Genomic DNA, 25,614 nt, shown 5'->3' with positions numbered 1-25,614 from the left:
GTTACTGTCTGGGAGTCTTTTGGGCCACCCTGGCCAGTGACTCAAAGGAAGTTATCTCCTGTCTGTTATTGTTTTTTGTTATGTCGCCTTTAGCTATACATATGGACTCTTAAAAAAATTAATTGACCCCTTTAATCTTTTTCCTTTTGGGTGTTTAAGACCCTACAATTGGCCCAGATAAACCAATTTATTTTTTACTCTTAAGGTCATTTGAGGATCTGGGGGAAGCCCCCAGGTCCTTTCTTTTACCAGTTCCATCTATGTGAAGATAAGTCAAAGGTCCTACTCAACCATGGCTGGCTTCACTTGACAGCATGGAGGAAATGTTTCCTCTGTGTTAACCCTCCTCTTTGTAGACTGGACACTGGTTCAAGTCCATCTGGTGGGGTCTCCATGGCCTCCCTGAACAAGAGGACAGGTGACTCACCACAGTTACAGGACATTTTGAGAGATGCTCCATAGTCCCCCGGAACTTAGTCGACCTTGGAGGACAAGGAGCAAAAACTGTCCTTTAAGTCCCTCTGACCAGATTAGTATAGGCCTCAAAGTATGGCTGTTAAACATCCAAGACAGTTCTTGCTTTGGTTCATACTGTGGCTTGCTCCCAAATGGGCTGTATGATGTTAGGGGACATTAGCTCCTTCCTGTCAGTTTTCGCACCTGTAAAGAGAGTTGATAACAACAGCTTCCTCTTACAGAGTTGTTGTGAGGATGACATGAGCTAGTATTTTCAGTTCCTTAACCCGAATCTAACATATTCAAGCGTTTATAAGTTTTGTCTGCTATCATTTGTTGCTTATTATTTTGTTAAAATTCATATATTTTTTTCCAAAGGATTAAGTGGGAAATCAGTTCCAAACCTAAATTTTTTCTGTGATGATTTATCAGCATTGGAAGTGTTAAGCCAGAACACCTTGATCAAACCATCACATTTTTCTATCATGACATTAGTATAGGAGTCTTCAATATGGCCTACAGTAAAATTTAAACTGTAGTTAGTGCTATGAATTTTTTACTCAAAAACTGATTTATTTTTGACCATTGAGTTCCCCCTCTTCTTGCAGTTTTAACATAAATCCTCACTTGAGCTTTTCTGATTCTCTTCTAAAGAATTACCTCTGCCTCGCTTTGTGATGTCAAAGAGTGATGGTGAGAGAAGAATTGGGAACCCAGCTGAGCTACTTGGAACTAAGGTCCAGATTCCATATTTAACCACGGAAAAAAACTCCTTCAAAAGAATGGATGATGAGGATAAACAGGTAAAAGAGTCTGATTAGGCATCTTCATTTGATTCTGACTGTGAAACCTCATATAGGATGGCTTCTGGTCTGTTGCCAGACTTCCAGCAAATCTTGCCATCTGGAACACAATTACAGACTTGGAAGTGAGCCAGGAAAGTTTTCTTGTAGCAAGAGGAGGCAGACACATAGGAATTACTATGAGCCACCCACTGGCCCATTAGAATCTGCCTCAGTATAGAATTGTATCTAAAATTGGGCTATTAATTTAATATACTTATTTGATTTCTCTAGGTCACTGGTTTTCTAAATGGGTCCTTTGACACATAACATATAATAAAACATAAAAACAAACAAGAAAAATAAAAACAAAGGAAATATAAAACTCTAGGAGTTAATAAGTGCTCTCCTTCAGAAAGAAGACTGAAAAAATTCTCTGTTTAAACATGTTTGGAAAATAGCCTAGTGTCCCATTCTTGGGGGAAAGACTAAGCCATCAGTCTTGGAAATTCAGAGTGCATATTGACAAATTCTATAATAAAGAACCCCGGAGACCTGTGTTCACCAAACTCACCAGGGATTCCTTTTGGCGGGGAGGAAACGTGTAGAATGAAATATTGATAAATGTGATTACCAACTTAGCATGTTTGGAATCAGGAGAGGACAGACTTTTAAAATCAGGCTACTAATTGCAGTAGTCAGATGGTGATTAATAGAGACAAAAGTATGCCAGGAGAGTGGGCCTATCAGGAAGAGAGAAATAGTGCTGCATATTAGTAAACCCCTAGGACATCAGAGTATTGGTCAATGTATAAAGCTTATTCTTCTGATAAAGGGACATGCAGAGAAGCCAGATTATATTCAACATAGTGTCTTCTGTAAGGTAAAAAAGATGTGCTATATTTTAGGAAGAATTGAATCAAGATTTTAAAAAATATTTATTTATTATTTTTATTTTATGTGTATGTGTGTATTGCCTGCATGTAGATAAGTGCACCCCTGTAGTGCAATGTCCATGGAGGACAGAAGAGGCTGTCGGATCCCCTGGAACTGTAGTTACAGACAGTTGTTAGCTGCCATGTGGGTCCTGGGATTTGAATCCGGGTCTTCTGCAAGAACAGTCAGTGTTCTTAATTGCTGCACTATTTCTCCAGCCCTGAATCAAGATGTTTTTAACGTGCAATAAGTATTAAAGGGTTATGTTAGAAAATTAACTTACATGGTTCACCCTGATAGTCTTGGATATCCAAGGTATCACTGCAGTTTTTTTTCTTTTTTGAGACAGCATCTTTCTGTGTTGCCAGGCTAGCATTGATCTCATGATCCCCATGCCTCCTGAGTGCCGGGATTATAGGTGTACACCATCATGCCTGGCTGAAGTTTTACATTTACAGTTAATAGAGGCATAGCTCATCTTGTTGAACAACTGTATACTGTTGCTTTCATCATTTCAGAAGTATATTAAGGAGAGACATTGGAATTTGTAGTCAGTAATCTTTAGCATGTGTCCTTACCAGTGTTTGGAGAGGACTGAGGATCCACTGTTCCACAGTGGCTGATGCCCCAGAAAAATTTCAGATCTAGTTTCTATCTCAGATTATATATATATATAAATTAAAGAAGCCATAGCCATTATAGTGTCTATGTTGTAAGAAACACTGCATCCTTCCCCAGGTACCCTCAGGCTACCAGTCTATTGATAGTGTTGAAAAATAGGAAGAAACTCAGCAGCAGGCTCAGGTTGCTTATTTTGCCTGGAGTCCTATATCAGGTTCATATTTGAATTGGGATTCAACTTGTACCTTGTGAAGTCTTCATCCTAGTATTTCAGAGTAAGTTACATGGAGTTGGCTTATCCATGAGGCCTTGTTTTGGAATCTCTCAGTATGAAACAAACACCCCCTCATGGCATTTAATTTATCATAGTAAGCTCCCAAAATATCCACCATTGAAGATTTAAAATAAAATTGTATTTTATTTGCTGAATTTATACTTGGTAACAATAAATCTAAGAAATAGGAGTCTTTACAGAAGGAGTCTTTATTAATTGAATAAAGACAGAATCTGTCCTCAATTGAAGAGTAGGAATGTTACTTTATGTGATCAGTGTCTTTCATTTTCCAAAGAAAATATTGTTGGGACAACTGAAAGCATTCAGGCTGGTGTTAATGATGTAAGTAACTCACATTGGTGAGACTTTATTCTCTAGGAGAGTTTTGAATCCTCAGATACTACCTTTTAGCTATGCTGCATTTTTGATGAAACATTTCTCCCCATTTATTAAATCAGCCAGGTCACCAGCTGTAGAGTCACATTTTGCTCCCTAAACTGCAGCTCAGAATGCCAGGCTTCTTTAGTGGTTGCCTCTGAACTCTGCTTTGGTTTTTTGAAGCAGGAAACACAGTCTCCCACGATGTCACCCCTCGCCTCCCCTCCTTCTTCCCCGCCTCATTACCAGAGGGTGTCCTTGAGCCATGGCTACAGCAAACTGAGGAGCAGCACAGAACAGATGCATCCAGGTAAGAGGCGACCAGGGGGCCAGCTGTCACAGGCAATGTCTTAGAATTTCCTTAATCTACCAGGCAGCAATGCCACCAGCTGCTTAATTTCCTGATTTAATTACTCTTGTCTTTGAAAACATGGTTCAATTTGATTTTATATTCTCAAGCAAAGTTTTTTTAAATGAAATTAAGCATATCTCAGCACTGCTTTGTCTCCTAGACTGGAAGCTGGTTCATCTTTAGACTTGGAAACAACTATTTAGATGATTTAATATTTCATATACAAATTTCATTAAGCAGAAATGTAGCATGCTAAGGGTTTACATTTTTAAAGAATTGTTATTCCCTTCTGCAAGAACACTAAACATATTTATACAATAACAGCTTTCCTGAAATTTCTTTTAAAAAGATAACTATGCAGAAGCAAAGGAATTGATCCAATCTTTAATGATTGAGGACATAAATGAAAACATTGAGCTCTTATGTTTAAAACAAAGATAAGGTAAATGCTGGGGGTAAGCATTTTGCTGAGAAGCATGCTTCATGCACAGTTACGGGGTTGCCTGCTTGCTCACATTTATGCTTTGCTGGACATGTCAGTGGTAAAATATGTTGGTTCTGAGAATGACTTGCAGAGTTGGCTGGCCAGACTGCAATGTTTAAAACTCCATAGATTTACCGCAGCACCTTGTCCTTCAGGAGCTCCTGCTTCTAGTTTAAGATATGAACAATTTAATGTAGTCTACAATAGGATGTCCTATAGCCTCCCTCACCATTTTGTGGGCTGTGGTAGAAATGACCCAGTTTCTGCAGGGTTTTGCTGCATTGAAAAAAACGGTGACTTTTAGAGGGTCACAGAAATAAAAATGTGTGCTAGGCTGAACTACAGAGAGGCTGTCCTTTTGCGGAGAGAAGCAGGTATGGAATGATGGAAAGGGCTTTGGATTGGAAGCAGAAGGTTGGTTTTCTGAGGCTAGCTGTATGGCTTCAGGCAAGCCACTGTGCTGCTGGGAGCTATATTTTTCCTTTTAAAAATAGTATCATGGGGGTATTAGGGGGATTCAGTGGGAATATGCATGTAAAATCATTTGGAAATTAAGTCCTAGGCAATGAAAGTTGGTATTGCTAATGGATAGTAAAAAAAAAAAAATTGCTCTCCTGAAACTTGGCGATCTCATTGGTGCCTGAAACTGCACAGGGTTGAGAAGTTTGCATTTTCCTCTTGTAATTTCCCTTGCCAGATTCATCTTTTTATATAAGTGGATTTCTTTTCTATTTCAAATCTAATTTGTGCTTTGAAATTAATGTTTAGCACAGGTAAATTTGTTTGTGTTCCACTAAGTCAGCCTATCATTAAGTTCTGCCTTCGATATTCCTTAAAAATCCTGCCTGTCTGTTTCCTGCCCCATCCTGTCATTCCATCCAAAGTGGGCTCACATTCCTGCAGCACTGAAGAGGCAGCCTGCTTCTCTCCTTTCTGGACTCTAAGAAGCTGATGTTAAGGCTGTGTATGCCCTCATTCCTTTTTAGATTTGTTTTTTTGGAGAGGTAAAATCTATGTATGGTAAGTGCACATATTTTGTTTTTAATTTGCATTTTAACAAATGGATATGCTCACGGAGCTACCACTGAAGTAAAACCATCCCATTACACTACAGATGCCCCTCTCCAGTCACTCCCTACTGTTAAATGCAGCACTGTTCTGATCTTATCACTGTTGGTTAGTTTTATTTCTTTTAGAACTTCATGGAAATGGAAACATACAGAATGATTCTACTCATACTTGTCTATTTTCTTCTCAATAGAACAGCTGAAATTCATATTGTATTGGCAGTTCCTTCCATCTTATTGTTCTGTAGATGTCATTGTATGGATGTACCATGTATTGATTCTCCCGTTGGGCATTTGGGTTGTGTGTTTGTCTTTTATTAATACGAATTCTATAAATATTTGTTTATGAGTCTTTTTGTGACTTATTCTACAATTTTCCTGGCACCGAGGAGCAGTAAGAAACAGCCAAAGTATTTCCACTTGATACTGAACCTCAAAGTAGTTAAATCTTCAGGGTTTTAAAAAATACTCCTCTCCTTGGGGAAAGATGGTCTGTCTCCTTCCATATTAAACCTCTTGTAAAAGAATTACTTGGTTTCCTTTTGAGTTGCATCTTTTGAATTTCATTTGGGAGGAAAGAGAGTTGAGGCACTAAATAAATATGTACCTTTTTACCTCCTGAGTTCAGTTTCAATTGACAAGTAACCCAGAAATAAAATTGCTGGTGGCCAGAATATCAGCTCTTTAAAAATTTATTTATTTATTTATTATTTATTTATTTATTTATTTATTTATTTATTTATTTATTTATTATTTTTATTTTATGTCTATGAGTGTTATTCCTGTATGTATGTAAGTGTACCTGTGTTGTGCATTGTCTGCAGAAGACAGAAGAGGGCATCGGATCCCTTGGAACTAGTTATGGACAGTTGTTAGTTGCCATGTGGGTGCTGGGAACTGAACCCAGGTGCTCAGCCAGTGCTTTTAACAACTGAGCCATCCCTCCAGTCCTCGGATAGCACCCTTGCTTCTCAGATAGTAGAATGGAGTACGTACCTCAGATATGTGACTGAATGGATTTCAGATACTCACTTTTCTGATCACAGGTAAGCTTGGTCAGCCTAGGCTTCCCTTGCAGTAGGAGGAGTAAATCTGACTCTCCAAAGTGAGCCCTTATTTGTCTGAGTGTCCATCCAAGCCTGACTGGTGAAATATATCTGTCTCTCTATAGGAGGCCCCCTGTAGGAGAAGGATTTGAGAGAGCAGCACATCATGGTCTCCTCTCCCATGGGTCTCCTCTGGGTAGTAGCTGTTCCTTCTTTGTTATGGCAATTGGTACTGGTTTCACTAGAGCTCCTGATGACTAGGACCCTAGCCATGCTTCTGCTTATCGTACTTATACCCTTTTGTAAGGTACAGTTGGTATTACAGGCTTAACTAGTATTCTATCAAATGGAATGATTTAAAAATTTTTTTCAGAAGACAATGCTTACCTACCAGCTGAAAATTGCTTTTGAAGACTTAGATTGTGTGCTATCTATGCATGTTTCTTTTGTAGTTTTTGTACTGGTATCTACTCTTTGTAGGTTCTATAATGCACTTAATACTTTGCCAAGAAATCATTCAGATATTTTAATGTGTTATAATTTTGTGTTCTAGTTGCTAGGAAGAAATACCAAATGCAGATGTGAGCCCGAGTGGTTCGCATGATGGCTGGCCTGTTTAGTGTTCCTAGTGTGCTATTGTTGTATCGTCCTTACTTTAAAATGATCAAACCATGCCAAAAAGTAGTGCCATAACAGCCACCTCTGCTCTCCACCCAATTTTATTTATAAGCAAGCTACAGGAACACACAGTTTACATATTTATATATTTCCAGCCCTCAAGCTGTTAGCCCACAGAGATGAGAAATGGTTTCAACATGGGTGATAATTTCTCTTTTCTGTTGGAGTGAAATACTACTACCTGCTTATATTTAACTGTCTTCCTACCATATTGCCAAGGCCATTATTATATGTTCTGGAAATAAAAGGAGTAAAACAATAACATTCATTTTTATATCTTAGAAACTTAAAAAAAATTATTGAGCTTTTGTGATTTCATACAACAGTTCTTAATCAACTTTAGACCCCCCCATACACACACACCCCCATCCTCCCACCAGACCTCATGTATTTCGCTATAGATGTTAAGTCCTATCCAGTCAAGCATTTGTACCCAGATGTCCTTCATTGTAAATTCGTCCACTAGAGTCTAGTCAGCCCATCTAGAGATCGTATGTAAGGCATACTCTCCCTCACCTAGTAGCAACCAGTCTCCAATATTTCTCAGTCTAGGGCTGGCACACCACCCATTTCTCTCCTCCCCTCTGAGCCCTTGTTTAATTGAGTTGGCATCAGTCCTGTGCTTGATGAACCATTGCCACAAGTTCACATGTGCAAGCTTCCAATGACCTGAAAGCTCTGATTCCCTGTGTTCATGAACCAGCCCTGGCTCTTAACAATTTTTCCACCCCCTCTTCCACAGTGGTTCCTGAGCGGTGGATGGATGAGATTCCATATAGGAGTCCTATCCTACACTCTGCAGTCTCTTATTTTTTACAGCTTGGCCAGTTGGCCTTCCATGTGCATCACACTTTGTTGTACAAGGAAGCTTTACTGGTGAGAGTTGAGGGATGCATTAGTTTTCTCTCTACTCTTTATTCTGCTGTGTTCCATGAGCCTTAGGTGTAGAGGTTCAATTGTAGATGTATCCCCTACTGGGCATCTTTCAGATATACTCTGTGTCTGAGCAGTTGTATGGAATTCTGCAGTAGCCATCTGTTGCAAAAAGAGGCTTCTTTGGTAAGTGGTATACTGTATGTTTGTAAGTATAAGGATACATATTTAGCATATGGTAGAAATTTCATCTGTCTAGAGACATGAAAGAGATAGGGTTTTCTCTAGGAAAAAATTTTAAAGGTAGCAAAATCATTTTAAAATAGTTTGGTTTTTGACTAGTGGAATAAATAAACATACAATACACTTATTCCCTTTTTGTGTTTCTGTCTACTTGGTTTTGCATTTGATAGAATGAGGAAAACTGCCATTTGTTTTTCAAAAATAAATGATAATGTTTATTCTTAGTGTTCAAAGCACCTAATGCGAGGTAGATGATAAATGGAATACATTTGAATAGGGAGGTATACACAAGGTACCATATAACTAGAATTTGATGTCTATAATTTAAAAAAAGAATTAGAAAACTTTAAAAGTGCCTTAATTGAAAATTTAAAATTTGAGAACACTCCTTCCCTCTTCCACCAAAAGGGTTCCTAAGTATGGCCTGCAGAAAAAGCTCATCATTTAAAATGATAACTTTTAAAATAGGTATGGATGATATCTATTGGCATTAAGCCAACCTCAAATAGGCAGTGCAATCTTCAGGCAGCCAAAATCTCAGGGTCAGTAAGGTTGCCTTTCCATCCAAAATTTATAGCTTAGTTCCTGTACTTACTAGGGAGGTTTGGAATGTACGTATTCTACCAGGGAAAAATTATTCTGGCTTTCTTAGTTTTCTGCTAGATGTGAAGTTGAGTCTTTCCATTTGATTTTTTTTAATCCAAGGCTATTGTTCCCTTTTACTTTTCTCCCCATAAGTGAATGTAAACTTTCTTTGAATATAGCATGAAATTGGTAAGGAACCACTATTCCCTGGTTTTGAAGTGATAGAGGTTTCAATGAGAGTAAACCCAGGACATGCTTCAGTTTTGATTCCACGAGAAGAAAGGATAAAGGAGCTTAAAATAGTCCACCAGAACTCCAGGCACAGTGTGGCTAGTTCCAAGATGCAGTTCATAAGGCTTGTTGTTCAAATCAGGATTTTGTTTATATTCTGACCTACAACCAGTATCCATTGTAGGTTATGTTAAAGGTTCACATCCTGAAAACCATCAATAAACACAAAAAGCATGAAGAGCCCAACTAACACATGAGTGATCTCTATCACTTCAGAGCATGGTCCAAGGTACCACAGGAAACAGGACTAGAAATTGAATACATGTAATGTGACAATTTCCTAGCTATTATCTCTAAGTCCTAGTTGAAGTTTTCATAGCCTCACATATTATTCCTAATCTTAAACTGATGCAAATATTTTTTTGTTTTATCATGATAGTGGTTAGAGGTCTTGAGATTATTTAGTGAAATTGTAGAGGTAGAAGCAGGAGGATCAGGATTTGTCTGTCTTTGGTGGCTCTATGAATATAAGTTCTAATCCTTTATCATCTTTCCTCTGAAAATCAGATGCTATAAACATTTGAATGTCAAACAATAATTTTATAGTGGAATTTTTGTATGCCCTTTTAACTTTCCTTTTCATTTCAGCTCCTTATGAAGCCAGACAGCCCCTTGGCCAGTCTGAAGGACCCTCATCAGGGGGTCCAGGATCCAAACCCCTTCGGCGCCAGGCATCTCTTATTCGGGTAAGTGATGATGTGGGCATATGTCAATGACAGAATTGAGAAAAGATTTTGATTTTGGAAATAATGGCATTTAGAGCTGGAGAGATGGCTCAGTACTTGAGTAAGCTTACTACTCTTGGAGAGGACCCGAATTCCAATCCCAGCATGCAATGTCGGGCTGCTCACAACCCCTTGTAACTCCAGCTCCAGAGAATCTGATGCTTTTTTCTGGTCTTCTTTGGAACCAGTATACATATGCACATACACTCACATAGCCACACAGACATACACATAAATAAAAGTAAAGATAAAAATAAAAAATAAGGGACTGGAGAGATGACTCAGTGGTTACAAGCATGTACTACTTTTGCGGAGGACCCAAGTTTGGTTTCCAGCAGCCATGTCATGTGGCTCATAACTGCCTATAACTCTAGCTCCAGGGGATCTGACACCCTCTTCTTGCACTCATGTGTACATAACCCACATACAGACATGCATATATGCGCATAATTAAAAATAAAAATAAATCTTAAAACATAAAGATACAGGGTCTGGAGAGATGGCACAGCAGTTAAGAGCACTGGCTGCTCTTGCAGAAGATCTGGGTTCGAATCCAAGCACCCACATGGTGACTGACAACCATCCATAACTCCAGTTCCAGGGGATTCAGCGTCCTCTTTGGCCTCCACAGGCATTGCATGACATGGGTGTACTTACGTACATGCAGGCATAGCACTCATACACATTAAATAAATAAAATTTAAAAATATAGGATCTTAAAAAAATATGGCATTTGAAATTATTGTTTTTATAGCTAGCATACAAAGTAATGGGTTCCATTGCAACAATTTCATTTTTACTTTTGAGTGGGGTGAGATAGGATGTCACATTGCTCAACATGACCTCAAAATCCTTGAACTCTTGATCTTTTTGCCCCCATTTTCAAAGAGCTGAGATTTCAGGCATGGGTCACCATGCCTGTAACCTTTTCATATGTATATATCATACTTTATCCTTACCCCCCTCCATGGTCCTTTCCTGTCCCCCACATCCCCACTTACTTCTTTTCTTTCTCCTCCAACTATTCTGTCCTTCTGTTTGATGACACAGAGATTTCATTGTCCTCTCCTGAGGAACACGGCTTTTGAATAGACCCTTTTTTGTTGTAGGGAAGTTATAAAACTTCTCATGTAAGCATTACACTTTTGGTTCTTTTGCTTGTATATTTCCTTCTATCTTTTCTATGTTTGTTTCTATCCACCTTTTCAGTCTCTAGAATAAAGCAGAGTTTGGTTCTTGGTCTTTAGTATGTCTAAAGTATTCTTTCCCCTTCATCTACTTAATTAGGCACCTTCTTCAGGAGAGCTTCGTTTTTCTAAAGCAGCTTGTCTTGTGTTTGCCTTACTCTTTATTATTACTCATTCAGTGCCTAATGAACTGTTTTCCTACTTGCTTTGTGCTTCCAATTATATGGTAAGCTTTTGAAAGGCTGCAGCAGTTCTATATTCTCTCAGGGCCTCAGACAATGCTATTTGGAAAATAGTTGCTTTACAAGTAAAAGCTACTACTTCTTACATATAATACAAACTATTTTGGCATAAGTATAATGATAATCAGTTTGTTTTGCTTATACCACAACTTAGATAATTTCAGCTTCTGATTCTCCAGGGTTTTCCTTTGGATGAAGAACTCTAATTTCCACCCCTGTGTCTGTAAGTGTTGTCTTGTGTAGTATCTGTAAGTTCTCTTGTGGGGGAATTATATCATTAAAGGTTTGTGTGCGTGTGTGCGTGCATGTGTCTGTCTATTTGTGGGTCTGTGTCTTCACGGGAGAAATTATCAAAAAATTAGGTTTATTATTTAACATGAAAGACAAAAGGAAGTGGGTGGTGGTTTGTATAGCATTTCAATTGTGTAACTCAGGAAGATGGATCATTTATGCAAGACAGTTCTACCCAAAATAGAAGAGTTGACTCGGACACTCCCATAAAGAATTGGGCTGCTAGTTTGAAAGAGAATAAACAGTCTGAAGAAGAGCCTGCAGTTCACTGAATACCTTCTAGGGATAGGACGCTGTTAGCTATATCACAGAACTCGATCTTCTAAAGCAGTACTCTGTGTGCAAAGAACTCTCTTAGATAATTCAGCCATATGTAATATATGTAATATTTCCTGTAACCATAAGCTCTAGGTACTGCTGTACCTAGATGAAGGCCTGAGAGAGGTCATGCATCTAGTCTAAGATTAATTCATAACTAGTTTGTGGCAGAGCCAGAATCTGAGCCCAGGCAAGTCCATTGTGAAAGTCTACACTTTTCGGTAGTTAGCCTAACGTTAGAGTCCCATAAGAAAGATGTTGATAGCAAGAATATTGGGTGTCATAAAAGTTCTTTTTGTGTCAAGGCTGGAGAGATGGCTCAGTGGTTAAGAGCACTTGCTGTTCTTACAGAGGATCTGAGTTTAGTTCCCAGAATCCATGTGGTGGCTCACAACCATCCATAACTTCAGTTCCAGGAGGAATGATACCCTCTTCTGGCCTCTGCAGGCACCAGGCATGCAGATGGTGCATATATATACTCAGACAAAATATTCAAACACATAAAATAAAAATAAATCTTTAAAAAATTGCGTGTGTGTGTGTGTGTGTGTGTGTGTGTGTCTGTGTGTCTGTGTTACTGGTCATGGAACCAGTGGCCTTGCCCATGCCAGCCAAGGAGTCTACTACTGAGGTATATCCTCATCCTCAAATTATTCTTAAAATATTTATATTTATTTTATGTATATGAATGTTTGCATGTATATATGTGCACTGTGTGAGCCTCGTGCCCACAGAGGCTAGAAGAGGGCATTGGATCCCTTGGAACTAAAGTTGCAGACAATTGTTAGCCACCATGTGGGTGCTGGGTTTAAAACCCTGGTCTTATGCAAGAGCAGCAAGTACCCTTAGCCACTACGCTATCTCTCCAGCCCTCCCTCCAAATATTCTTGAATGTTTGTTATTAGTAGTACACACCTATAATCCCAGCAGTTGGGAAGTAGAGATAGGGGAATCAGGAATACAACATCATCTGTACATAGTGAGTTTGAGGCCTGCTTGGAAAACTTGGCAAACATATGCATGTGTGTGCATGGACACGGGCACACCCACCCACCAACACACTCCCACTCCCACATCCACACCCACATGTGCACTTTTCTCTCTTAAGGCCAACACAGCTCAATTTTATCCCCAAGTTGGAACAGGTAGTTGTTTCTTCAGCCAAGCCCCAGATGTAGTAGTTGGCTGCATTTTAGCAATTCCGCGGTATAAAAATACATGCCTTTAAACACTAGAATCACACATATTGCCGAAGCATGTTTACATTAGGGAAAGCACTAAGGGATTCCTTACCAAACTCTTCAGGGTGTGTCCTGCAGGTTCCTACAGGGTATGTTATATTTCTGTAGAGATGAAATCCTGAATGCGTAGAACAGTGGTCAAGCCAACATTGAATCCTGGCTTTGCAGGGGGTCAAATGGGGCTTGCTGACCTTTCTGCTGAGCCCCAGGAAGTAAGGCCATGAATGAACTCTCACTGGGATTGGTGTCCTGTGACTTCTCTTCTGATCTGTAGGCCTCCTTTTCTGCTGAGAGGCATGCTTTGCCAACCCTTCAGACAGCATATATTTAGTGAACACCTGTTAAGTGCCAGGTATTGTGTTAAATGAGGTGTGACATGCACAGTCCTCACCTTTCATGGAAATTTCAGGCTATTGTAGGAGATGACTATTAATCAAGCCATCACAAAGTCAATGTATGGTTATGTGAAAGGAAATTATAGCACTTTGATGATGAAAAATGGGAGTGGGCTATGACCTAGACTTACAGGTAGAGGCTGATCAAAGAAGGCTTCTGTTGGAAGTGACATGGATTGAAGTGGGAAGGTGTATTAGTCACTTTTTGTTTCTGTGATAGAAACACTGACCCAAACAATTTATAGAAGAAAGTTTATTTGAGCTTACAGTTCCAGGGGAATTACAGTCTGTTATGGCAGGGAGGCTGGAGGTAGCTGGAGGTGGCTGGAGCAGGAGCAGCAGAAGCTAAGTTCTCACATCATCAAGCAGGCACAGGAAGCAAGAGAGCGACTGGAGATCTGACAAGGCTTAAGAACTCTCTAAGCCCACCCCCCAGTGATGTGCTTCCTTCAGGATAACCACACCTTCCAAAACTTCCCAAAACAGCACCACCATGTGGGAACAAAATGTCCAAATACTTGGAGCCTATGGAGGACATTTTCATTCAAACCATCACAGAAGGAAAGCAGGGGTATTAACCAGGTAAGGGAGCAGTGATGAGGGGCAGATATGAAAGTAACAGAACTACATATACAAAGACACTTTCTGTGTTCTTACCATTTTGTGCACATTAACTGAGTGCTCACAACTATCTTTTTTTGTTAATAACATCATTTATTTTATTTATTCTCAATGTCACAGCTATCTTTTGAGGTAATACTGTTACCTCAGTTTTTAGATGGCAGAACCTGAGTTCATATATTTTATTTGGTTTGTCCAAGGTCACAGCTGGGAAGTGGTAGGACTGGTGTTCAGGTATTGGACACCATTCCCCTAGCTGCTGGCTCAGGAACTAGATGGATGATGACATCAACTGTTAATCTAGGAAGTGCTGGAAGAAAAATTGGTGCTGTGAGAAAAGCTACTGGTACTCTAAGTTAGATGTCAGGAATTAAGCTTTGGAGATAGCCTAGAGGAGGTGTCTAAGAGTTGTGTTTCTATGGGTCTGGAGTTTTGGGGAGAGCCAAGGCTAGATACAAGTGGTTGGCAGCAATCAACCATTGGAAGATCTCATAATCAAAGCACAGGATAAAAACAGGCTCTGCCCAGGTCCATCTTGACTTCATGTGACGTGCGACAAGTTCTTTTTTGTTGCCTTAATATCTGAGTATGGATTTAACAGTGCATTGTAACAGTCTGCCGGTCTGCTTCTCTTAGTGTCTGCTTGGCACCAGTGGAGTTTCTCCCACCACCTGCTTGGAGCATGGCATTCTATTCAGGATGGGAGCAAGGAGCCTTTCTTGCTCAGGATAGCAGTCTGTGGTTTTCATGGCTGATGTATTTTCTTTCTTCAGTTCTTAGGTTTCTTTCTTATGCCTGTCAAATTGGTTTGGCTGGACTCCATGTTACAGAAAACAAAACGCCAACTTGAATTAGTCATGGAGATGAGGGGATTTGAAGCGAAGGCTCTTGGTGGTGGCGGATTAGTATTTATTGCGTATAGTGCTAAGCTAGCTGGAATGACTAATTTTCCTCATAGTGCCATGTTCCTGTGCTGATGGCAGTCTACTCTCTTTGTTCTGGCCTCCTCTGTGGCTTTCTATTCAAACCCTTCTTAAAGGGCACATGGGATGCTGGAACTATATGTCAGTGGATAAAGTGCTAGGTTAGCACAGCAAAGGATCTGAGTTTGATTTCTCAGCACCTCCTAAACTGGAGGCCATGACACATAGGCTTGTTACCCCAGCAGGAGGATCAGGAGTTCAGGGCCACCCCAGCCTAAGCCATTTATCTCCTGGCACCCTGAAATATATAACGAGACTTTGACTCTTAAAATTACTACCACTATCATTATATAAGAGTTATAAGGAGACATGGCCTCTGGGTCCTGGGGAAGGCCTTTAGAAGATCCATGGCCAGTGCTGTTACAGACCATGGACTTGGCATTTTAGAAGTGTTTATGCCAAATTGAGCTTCCAAACTTTGGATTAGTCTTTTTCCTTAATATTTTAGGAAATCTCACTTTTTTGTTCTCATGTTAGATTTTTTTTACTCTTTAAAATTTCAGACACTAATCATATTGTATTTTGGTAGTTGGTTGATGAAAGTTTGTAAAGAAATTGTAAGTCGTCTTTCTTGCTTCACCTGTTATCAGGTATTTCAAGGTCATTTGTGGTTTACTTTTCTCACAAATTAACACTAAACATCTCGACTATGTTTGTAATTTTGATGGCATAGGATTTGAAATTATACCTTCTGCTCCTGCTCTAGGGATGTAAAAAACTACATTGTGGTAAGTCCTTGCCTTTCTGGATTTCTTGATGGTTTTTGGTACTGCCCTCCTTCTTAAAATGTTCTCATTGTTGGTGTCCATGCCCTACTCTCTTGATTTCTGTGGCTCCCTTTGCTGAGATTTCAGTCTTTCTTCTGCCTGCCCCTATTGTGATGCTTGGACTCATTTCTCATCATTCTTTAGTTATATGGAAACTGATGACCTTATATTTCCATCTGCCAGACATCCTTACTCAGGTGGCCCACTGTCACTTTCAACTGATGGATCTTCCTCACAGAACCAGCTCTTACACTTCCTTTCCTGTCTCCACCACCCATTGGCATGGACTAGAATGTTGGTCATTGTCTTCAAGACCTTTGTCACCCATCATGCCCATTCAGTTACCAAGGCCTGACTGTTTTACTTTCCATATGACTGTCTTGTCTGCCCCACTTTACTTCTTGGTTCAGGCAGTTATCCTCTGCCACTGAATCTCTGATGTCAACCTGTGACTTGGCTTCTTCCATCCATCATCTTATTGCAGACAAAAGCAATCTTTAAAATAATTTTTATTTATTTTATGTTATACCTGCATGTATGCAAGTGCATCTATGTTGTGCAATATCCACAGAGGTCAGAAGAGGGCATTGGATTCCCCTGGAACTGGAGTTATGAACAGCTATTAGCTACCTTGTGGGTGCTGGGACTCCAACCTGGGTCTTCTGCAAGAGCAGCCAGTGCTCTTAATCACTGACCTATCTCTCCCGCCTGACAAAAGCAATCTTAAAAATACAAATGGACAAATAATTTAAACATTACACAGTGTGTACATATGTTGAAATAGCACAAAATACCCGTTAATATGTATAATTTTTATGTTTTTAGGTTCACTTAAAAATGAATTTAGGGGGCTAGAGAGATGGCTCAGTGGTCAAGTGCACTGGCTGCTCTTTGTAGAAGACCTAGGTTTGATTCCCAGTATCCACATGGCGGCTAACAACCATCCGTAATTCCAGTTCCAGGGGATCTAACACCCTCTTCTGACCTCTGTGGGCATTGCACAACAAGGTGTATTTACATACACTGCAGGCAGTATACTCATACATATAAAATAAAAATAATGAATAAAATATTTTTAAAAATTTACTTACCTGCCCCAAATTCACTCATTCCATACTGACTTTTAATCTGTCAGTTTCTGCTCATGGTTCCTACCAGATCATCCACATTCCCACATTCTTGAACATAGTCTTGGGGCTGTTGCTTTTTCTTCTTTTTTTTTTTTTTTGACTCTTGTGTTGTTTCATCTCTGCTTTCCTCTTCAGCCACAGAAGCTCACCACTTTGCTCTCTCCACACTGGTCACAAAGAGCTCCTGGTCATTTCTCATATGTTCAGTGTTCTCTAGTGGGAGCATTAGTCTTTACCTCCACTTTTGTCTCCTTTATTTTTTCCTTCATTTCTGCTCTTTTCCTCCACTGATCACATGAAGTATGGAAGTTTTCCAGTATGTCCTTGTATATGTGATATCTATATTTTTCATTCTTAAAAATAGTTGATCGAGGCTGGAGAGATGGTTAAGAACACTGGCTGCTCTTGGAGAGGACCTGGGTTTGGTTCCCAGAAGCCACATGGTTTTGTTCCCAGAACTCACATGGTTGCTAACAACAATCTGTACCACCAGTTCCTGGGAATCTGATGCTCTCTTCTGGCCTCCATGGGCACTACACACATGTAGTGTACTTACGTACATGCAGACAAAACACTCATGCACATAAAATAAAAATAAAACTTTCAAAAAAAGTTTATGATTACATGTTTATCCATAAAACTTAGTCAGAAATCTAGGAGTCTGATTATTAGTGATTTCCTTTCTTAAAGGCAAACTGAATTCTTCTATTATTTCCAGAACATCTTATGAAGACACAAGCAAATAAAAGTGTATACATATTCTCTCTCTTTAGGTGTGGCTGTTTTGGCAAATTAAATTTCTTTCTAGCTAGATCTCACTGAAGCACAATTTCTTCTATTTTAAATTAAAATGCCCTCCCTTTTCAAACCCTAGCCATAATGCTCTGCTGTTTCCTCTTTCTCTGGAGAGATGAGCATCATAGTCTTCTGGAAGACATTCTCATTACTTGTCACTGTTGTTCTCAGACTAGACACCTAGCGTTCCACTTGGGGGTTTTGGCTGTATTTTTGGTGCAAGTTTTGTGATGAACAGGTAGGAAAGTAAAGGTTAGCATCATATTCATGTAAAAGTTTGTAAACTGAAAGACATCTATTGTGCTTAGTTACTTGTTCCTCTCAGTCTCAGTTTCTTGCCATGCCTCTTTCTCCCTTCCCTGAGGCTTAACTTTAGGTACCCAGAGCCAGAAACAATTTCTTCCTACACTTTTGGCATTTGGAATGGTTCTCAAGAGAAAAAGCAAGTATGTAAGGATGACAAAAGAAATGCTCATGATTCTCTGTTGGAGTGTTGTTGGCATAGGTCAAAAGAGAACTGCTTGTTACAACAGGTAAATTGTTCCTGTAAAACTGTTGATGGGAATAAAAGGAAATAGTCTTTCTGGGAGGTCAACATTGCACTGAGGGAATTTTTGTGTGTGTGTGCTATGAAAGTTGTTCATGGGTGAACTGGCCTAGAATGCTGGCAGAATAAGTAGGATGAGCATTGAGAGTGGTTGAAAGATTAGGATGGGGGTGGGTGGGGTGGGTTACAGTGGAGTCGTGACAAAATTGGTGCTGTGAGTTGGGAAAAAGAGCAAAGCAAGTCAACAAGTAGGACATATTAAGTACTATCTCAGCTACTCTGATTAACTTAGGAAGTGGCCCATAAAATTTCCTCAGCCTTTTGGAACTCTCTTCAGGGTTTCAGTAATTCCTTTATGAGCCATCATGAGTGTGTGTGTGTGTGTGTGTGTGTGTGTGTGTGTGTGTGTGTGTGTCAGGCTGCAGGTCTTCATTGCCTCCTTTTGAGTTTTTCCCCTTCCCCCTTGTTTGTGAGTACTGATACTGACGCTGTTGAAGTACTCCAGTGCCTACTTCACTAGTGTGTCACTTCTACATAGAGTTCTTGTGTTTTCTTGTACTTGCCACATAGGTCAGAATGATGTGTTTGCTTATGAATGGCTTAACTGAAAAACGCACACGAGATGGGTTGGAGGGATAGAGCAGCCATTAAAGGCTAGGGTTAACAACCAAAACATGAAAAGACCTACACGGGGAAGAATGAACCACCTTATGGTGATTTTTCTCCTAACAAGGCCACCACAGAAGGAACTCCAAGGTTTAGACAGTTTCATATTATACAGTGACCACTCCACTGAGAATGTTATTTTTGTGGTTGTGGGTTATGAGCTCTTAGATATGCTTATTCTTCAGAGCAATTAAAAAGTTTTACAAACTCAAATATTCAAAAGGACAGAGTGAAAAGTGTCCCTCCCACACCCATCCAAGAGGCACCTGCTATGACCCATTTCTTTTGTATAGCTGTATACAAAACACCTTATTTTAATATTATATATGAATTTTATTCATATACATATATAATTATTGGTAACATATGCAAAGTGTATAGTTCAACCTTTTACCAATATGGTAACATACATCTGTTATACACGGGGTTTTTCTTTAACAATAGCTTCAATAACATTCAGCAGTACCCAAAGGATCTTACCTTTTCATGTTTTGCACAAATGCTTAGTATTTTGTTATATGCATTTTCCATAAGTCATTTGACCAGCCTTTTGTTCCTGACATCTAGTAATGTAGTCATAGTCATAGCATTGTTTACACATGTATAGGTTCAATTTTTAGAAAGAATTCCTGAGTGGAAATGTATACACTTTGGTAATTTTTATAGCAATTTCCAAATTGTCAGCTGTATGAATTTACAAACTTGCTGTCAATGTAGAAAATGTCTCTTTTGTGATACTCCTGTAAATACACGTTAACAAATTTGCAGACCTTTGTCATCCTACTAGGTAAAAATTATTTTTAGTTTAACAATTTTATTAGTGAAGTGGAATATCTTAATGTCAGGGGTTCTTCATAAAGTGTCCTTTGCAGTGGATAGCTTCTTCATACCCTATGATTTTTTTTCCTTTGGGTTATTTATGCTTTCTTACTGGCTTGCCATTCTTGAGCTTGAAACCAGAAGCTGGTGTCTTATTCCTTTGGACCTATGAGACTCTGCAAGTTGTGTTCAAAACTGCTCCTGAGTGTTTAAGAATAGGTTGTGGTCCCTTGAGGTGCTTGAAGGAGGTTAGGGACCCCAGCTTCTTTTCAGTTCTTTAGAACCTCAAGCCTTTAGGCAATGGGGATTTTTTTTATATGACCATGACAATAAAGTTGAATTACTTGGTTTATGGGTGTAGATTAGGACTAAAATGTTCTTAGACATGCTAAATGTAACACCTTTCCCTCTTTCTTTCGTCTCTCTAGCCATTGCTTATTAAGTTCTCTTTCTCTAACTAAAATAGAAAGTAAGGAGGAAGAGAATATGTGAGTGAGAGGAGGAATCACTGTGATGCATCCTACAGATACGTATGTGCCTATTCTTGACTTGAAATATTGTTTCCTAGATTCATTCTCCATTTTATTTTGAGGCCTAGCTAGAGTTTTATACCATCTCCTAAGGAGTAAAAGGTTTGCATGTCCTATGTGTGTTTTATCTCAACTGTGTCTACTGTAAAACCCACAGATACTTGAAGGCACCATTACCACAAGGAGCCCTTGTTTTTCTGAGTATCAAGCCTCCTGCCTATTTTTTCCTCGCCTATTTATATTTCTTTTTATGGTTTTCTAGCTGATATTCCTGAGGAAAGAACTATTTTATTTCAACTGATACTGGTTTATTTTTGTCTCAGCTGAAACTTTTATTTTTTTAAAGACACCTTTCTTACTGTATTTCTCAGTAAGTAAGTACTTGGTGTGTGGCTACACTTTTTGAAAATTAGAAAGATTATTTGCTTTATTTCTTCCTGGTGGTTACATCTAATGTAAAAGGCAAAAAGTTTTGTATTACAAGATGAGAGTCCTAAAGAAATATTGGGTTAATGAATGAAAACTCCTGGAAAGAGAGAATCTGAGAGAGAAATCAAAGGATATTTTTAAGAACAAGACATTTATTCAGCAAATATTAAGACTGAAGTTTTTCCTTAAGGCCTCACAAAATTTTATATTTAGAGGCAGTGGGGATGGGAAAACGATTACAAATATCAGCCATCAATTTAGTGGTGTTACAGTGGGTTGATTATATTACTAATAAATGCAAATGAGTGCATTCTGTTTGTGGTATTAGTGTAATTGCTTTTCCCCAGCAGGCGTGAGGCATTGCATTAAAGGCTTATGGTAGCTGGAGCTTTCTCAGTAATAGCTGGGGCCTACTCTGGTTTGATACATGGAAGTTCCTCTGATTTAGCCTTTTTCAAAAAATTATTTTTATTTTATGTGTATGAGTACATTGCATGCATGTGTGTAAGTACGCCCTTATCATTCAGTGCCCACAGACACAAGAAGAGGGTGTCAGATCCCCTGGAACTGGAGTTACGAACTTTGTTAGCTGCCCTGTGGGTGCTGAGATCTGAACTCTGGTCTTATGCAAGAATAGCCAGTGCTCTTATATACATATGACTGAATGCCTGATCTTAGACAGTATTTTGCAAAACTAGAAAGGAAAGTAATGTTTGTTTCTGGTTTATTCTCCAGGACTCTGGTCTGAGTTATAGACTAAACTATTAATATATAAGCCTCCTTTGCTTGGTTCACCAGCATTCCTCTTGCTACGAGGTGAATAGTAGCTTCATGACCTCTATCTACTATCTCACCAACAATATTCACTACTGTGTTTATGTAGTCCCAATGCTGTCCTTGCCCCTTTCAGTCTTTCCTATAGTCTTGCATAGTAGGTATGGCATTCTCCATTAATCTAATTGGAAATAGTAAGTAGCTTCCATGAGTCAGCCACCATTCCAGTGTTACACTGAGGAGTACAAATTTCCTCTCAAGGCACTTGTAGACAAATTGAGGAGATGAATTAAAAAGGTATGATCTCATTTTGTATACAGAATTGAAAGCTGACAATCGCTGCAATGGTATGGTAGTGTTTTGGTAGCATGTAACAGAAAAATCCAACTTAGGACTACGTAGTGAGGGGAGATGTCCCCAAAGAAGTAAAGATTGAACTGAGCTGTGAAGGATGAGTAAGATTAAGGTGATCAGGCAATAATGGAGCTATGAGGCGAGGAGAAGATTCTGTTATGAGGCAAGAGCCTTGACAAGGGGCATACACTGGGCAGGGTTCCTAATTGTGGACCACAAACTCCTTGACTGACAAAGATTTATAATAGGGGATCTCTCTCTCTCTCTCTCTCTCTCTTTCTTCTATCTAAAGTTTATTAACTCTTTGAAAGACCTGGAGAAAAATATCTATTCTGAGATCATAGGAATAATTCCTAAAATTCCACAGGTAAGCTGGGCTGCTAAGGGAGCTTTGCCTCTGCCATAGTCGGAAAGCTACAGGATCAGGAAATGATGCCATTGCTTCAGCTCTACTTCCGTACTGTGTGTGACCCAAATCAGCCACATGATGCCTTTGTTCCCTACTTCTTTTTCTAGGTAATGTGGTTCTGAATTATGTTTCTGTGGGCATGTTTATTTAGTGGAACCCAAGTCTCACCTGGAATTGTAACAGCAAAAGTGTTTGGGGAACTGCAGTTTTTAGCCAGGTAGCCAGTGCAGTGCAAGGAGTTATGCTTAGAGGTGGGGTAGAATGCATTCTGGGTGAGACAGTCTGCCATATAGGAGAGTAGATACACTTGAGCTAAAAGAAGGCTGGTGTGACTAGAGCCTGGAGTAGGATTGAGATGAGACTGGAGACCAAGACAAGACCCTGGGGGCTTTGAGGCTGCCTTTGAGGTGTGGGAAGCTGATGGTTCAGAAGGAAACTTGTTAATAAGGGACCGTCCCAGATTTGAACTCCAGTCTGCTTGCTTCTGGAATCTGTGCTTTGCTGGCACTTTCAGTCTGTAGCCCAATTCTCTGAAATATTTCTTGTTTCAGCTTGAGTTATTGGAGCATCATTTTCCCATCTGGCCTCAGGCTGTCTTGAGTGTGAAAGGGAGGGCATGCTAGAAAAGAGGCAGGCAGCCTTGACCTACCTGACCTACAAGGGTGGTGGTGGGAACATCATTGCAGTATTTCAGGAAGTCTGTGGCCATATCACAGTTTCCTCTTTCTGCTGAGTTCTTATCTTCTCCTAGCCTTCTCTTCCAAGCAACTGGAAAACCCTGACAATTATGAAAAAAGAATTTCCTTCTCAATTAGTAGACCTTGGTGTCTTGTGGAGAATTAGAGACAGCGGTTATTAAGAAGAGCTTCTTATGTTCATCAAAATAGTGGCGGTGTCACATGTTAAAAGGACAATAAAATAATTGAATGTCTGTATTGTAGACTATCTTCTGGATTTTTCTGCTATATGAAAACAGGCCAGATGCTGCTCACATACAAAAATTATATGATAAACAAGAGGTACTCTATAGAATTTAATAGTCTACCAGCCATAATCTGAAACTACATCAGATGATATGGAAGAGGGTATAAATCTAACATAATCATTCATGTCTCAAGAGCAGAAGAACCTCAGTCTACAAAATTGATTTAGACATTTCTATAAGGGTCTTTCTGAAAAGGAAACAATTCATTATTACATGATGGATGGACAGATAGGAAGAGATATCCATAGAGCTTGTTGATTAAGAGTTCATAATCTGGAAATCTGGATGAGTTCATATTCCTGCTCTTTAATTTTCTAGGTATGTGGTCTTAGTAAATTAGTTCCCTTACCTAATTCTAAGTTTCCTGTTCTGCCAATTGGGGATAATTGGACCTAGTTTGCAGAGTTATTGTGAAAAAGAGAATAGATCTTGGTTATTAGATATTTATAGGGCCTGTCAGTTAGCATTTTGCATGTTATGAGACATTCTTTTATGTCCATGCAGATAGCTTTTAGATTTTAGATGATTTTTACAACTAGCAACTGTGTGTTGCATGTTAGGCTCAGGGAGATTCCTTTATTTTATATCAACCTAAGCTGGTGAAATTAGAACTCTAAATTAGTTTGATGATATGTGCTTAAAGATATTTTTGTTGTTTCTGCTAAGGTCAAAAAAGGACACTGTTCTAAAATCACTCTGCTTTCATAGGTAAAATAGCTAGAGTCTCAGGCAGCAGCATTTACAGGAGGCCTCCAGGGTGGGATTGTATTCTAAGCAAAAAATATTCTACAGTTGAAACAGTATACACACCCTTTCTAGATTCTCTGACAGTACTTTCAAATTCTCTGACAGTACTTTCTTGCAATTTATATTATTCACCTTTGCAAGGTTTTTAAGGTACTTTGAGGGCAAACATCACCTTTGTGGATTTTATTAACAGTATTACTTTTTAATGAGTCTTTTGATGTCTCGTTCATTATAAATAGCCCATTTTCCCCAGAGATACTAACTTGCAGAACAAAATATTTGCATTTCATTTGAAACAAAACCAAGGGGTTGAATGTTTTAAATACAAGCGAATATAATTCTCCAGTGTCTAGAGAAACTGTATAATGAGCCATGTGTTTGCAACATATGTAGACAGATGTGGAAATTTTTTCTTTCTCCTCACATTTTGTTTTCTTTTTGGAAATAGGGCTTCATGTAGTTCAGGCTGGGCTTGTACTCACTATGTAACCAAGGCTGGTTTTAACTTCCTCACCCTCTTGTCTCTACCTACTGAGTGCTGGGTTTATTTGCATCATTATTATTTATTGGCATCAATTAGCAAATATCTCTGCCCAGAGAACAAAACCAATAGAGCTGGAGTTGAATGAGGAAGGTCTGTTAGGTTATTGTTGAAAGTAGAGTGTTTCTTGGTTCTAGCTTCTACTTAGATGGCTGAGTCTCTACAGATGGTTCATTCCCACTTCTCAGTGCCTTCAGTTTTTGCAATTAGCTATTATTCCCTTTTAGATAGCTGACTTTTCAGATCTTTATCCATAACATTGTGTTGATTGCTTGGCTGATTTTAGGTTTTCAGAGGTGATGGTTCCATGTGTCTGTGTCCTCCAGTCAAATAGCCTCTAGCTGTTGATAGAGGCACTGAAGTGCCATTCAGTGCAGGAATGGGCCTTCTGCTCTGATGGCTGTGTGGATTTTGTTTTCTCCCATTCCTCTCTTAGCCCTCCTTACCTGGGAACTGCATTTGTTTCTGGCCTGGGTTGCCCATATAGCTGAAATTGGTCTTCCTGTCTTTAGTCTTTCCTGTTTCAGTCTCAATGAAGGAATGCTTCAGTAATTTGAATCTGATTATTTGATTGCCTTGTTTAATATTATCTGTGGCTCCCTAGTGTCTTCTAGATACAATCTAAGCCTGTTAACTAAGAGCTCTGCTTTCTGCCTGGACCATATTGTGACAATTCCACTAGTGTCCATGCAGCACTGGCAACAGATCCTGTCTTTATGTGCCCCAAAGGGAGCTGCTTTTAGAAGATGATCATTTCCTCTCATGTTTTGATGTCTTTGTGAATGCCACTCCTTTGCTTGCCCTATCCCACGTGTCTCATAGCATTGCTTCTTAAGCTTGAGTGTGCTTTGAATCACCTAGAGGGCTTGTTAAGTAACCTAGTCCTGGACTCCACTCACAGACTTTTAGATTCACTAGAGGAGTAGGGTTAGACCTGAGAGCTTGTATTTTTAACAAGTTCCCCAGTGATGTTGATCTAGGTGGGGACCACAGTTTGAGTAGGAAGTGCTAGAGTACTTCATGTTATTAAGACACTTCCCTTACTGTTTTGA

General features: G+C 39.3%; 1 protein-coding gene across 9 annotated transcripts in view; it reads left to right on the top strand.

Moving 5' to 3' along the window:
* Positions 1–25,614, top strand: part of Reps2 (RALBP1 associated Eps domain containing 2) — a 258,844-nt gene that overhangs the window by 92,463 nt on the left and 140,767 nt on the right. For 6 of the 9 annotated variants that reach the window (XM_017802954.2, XM_017802955.2, XM_029555604.1 and 3 more), the window contains exons 3-5: positions 1,111–1,259; positions 3,631–3,757; positions 9,655–9,752. In XM_017802954.2, coding sequence (XP_017658443.1) covers positions 1,111–1,259; positions 3,631–3,757; positions 9,655–9,752 — 374 coding nt within the window. The remainder of the gene's footprint in view (positions 1–1,110; positions 1,260–3,630; positions 3,758–9,654; positions 9,753–25,614) is intronic. The other 3 variants (XM_029555606.1, XM_029555605.1, XM_008852210.3) reach the window with 1 other exon arrangement.

Source organism: Nannospalax galili, unplaced genomic scaffold (assembly GCF_000622305.1).
Source record: "Nannospalax galili isolate Female #2095 unplaced genomic scaffold, S.galili_v1.0 scaffold325, whole genome shotgun sequence".
NCBI classification, from domain to species: Eukaryota; Metazoa; Chordata; class Mammalia; order Rodentia; family Spalacidae; genus Nannospalax; species Nannospalax galili.
The sequence above is the reverse complement of the archived record's forward strand: the minus strand, read 5'-3'. Positions and strand labels throughout refer to the sequence as shown.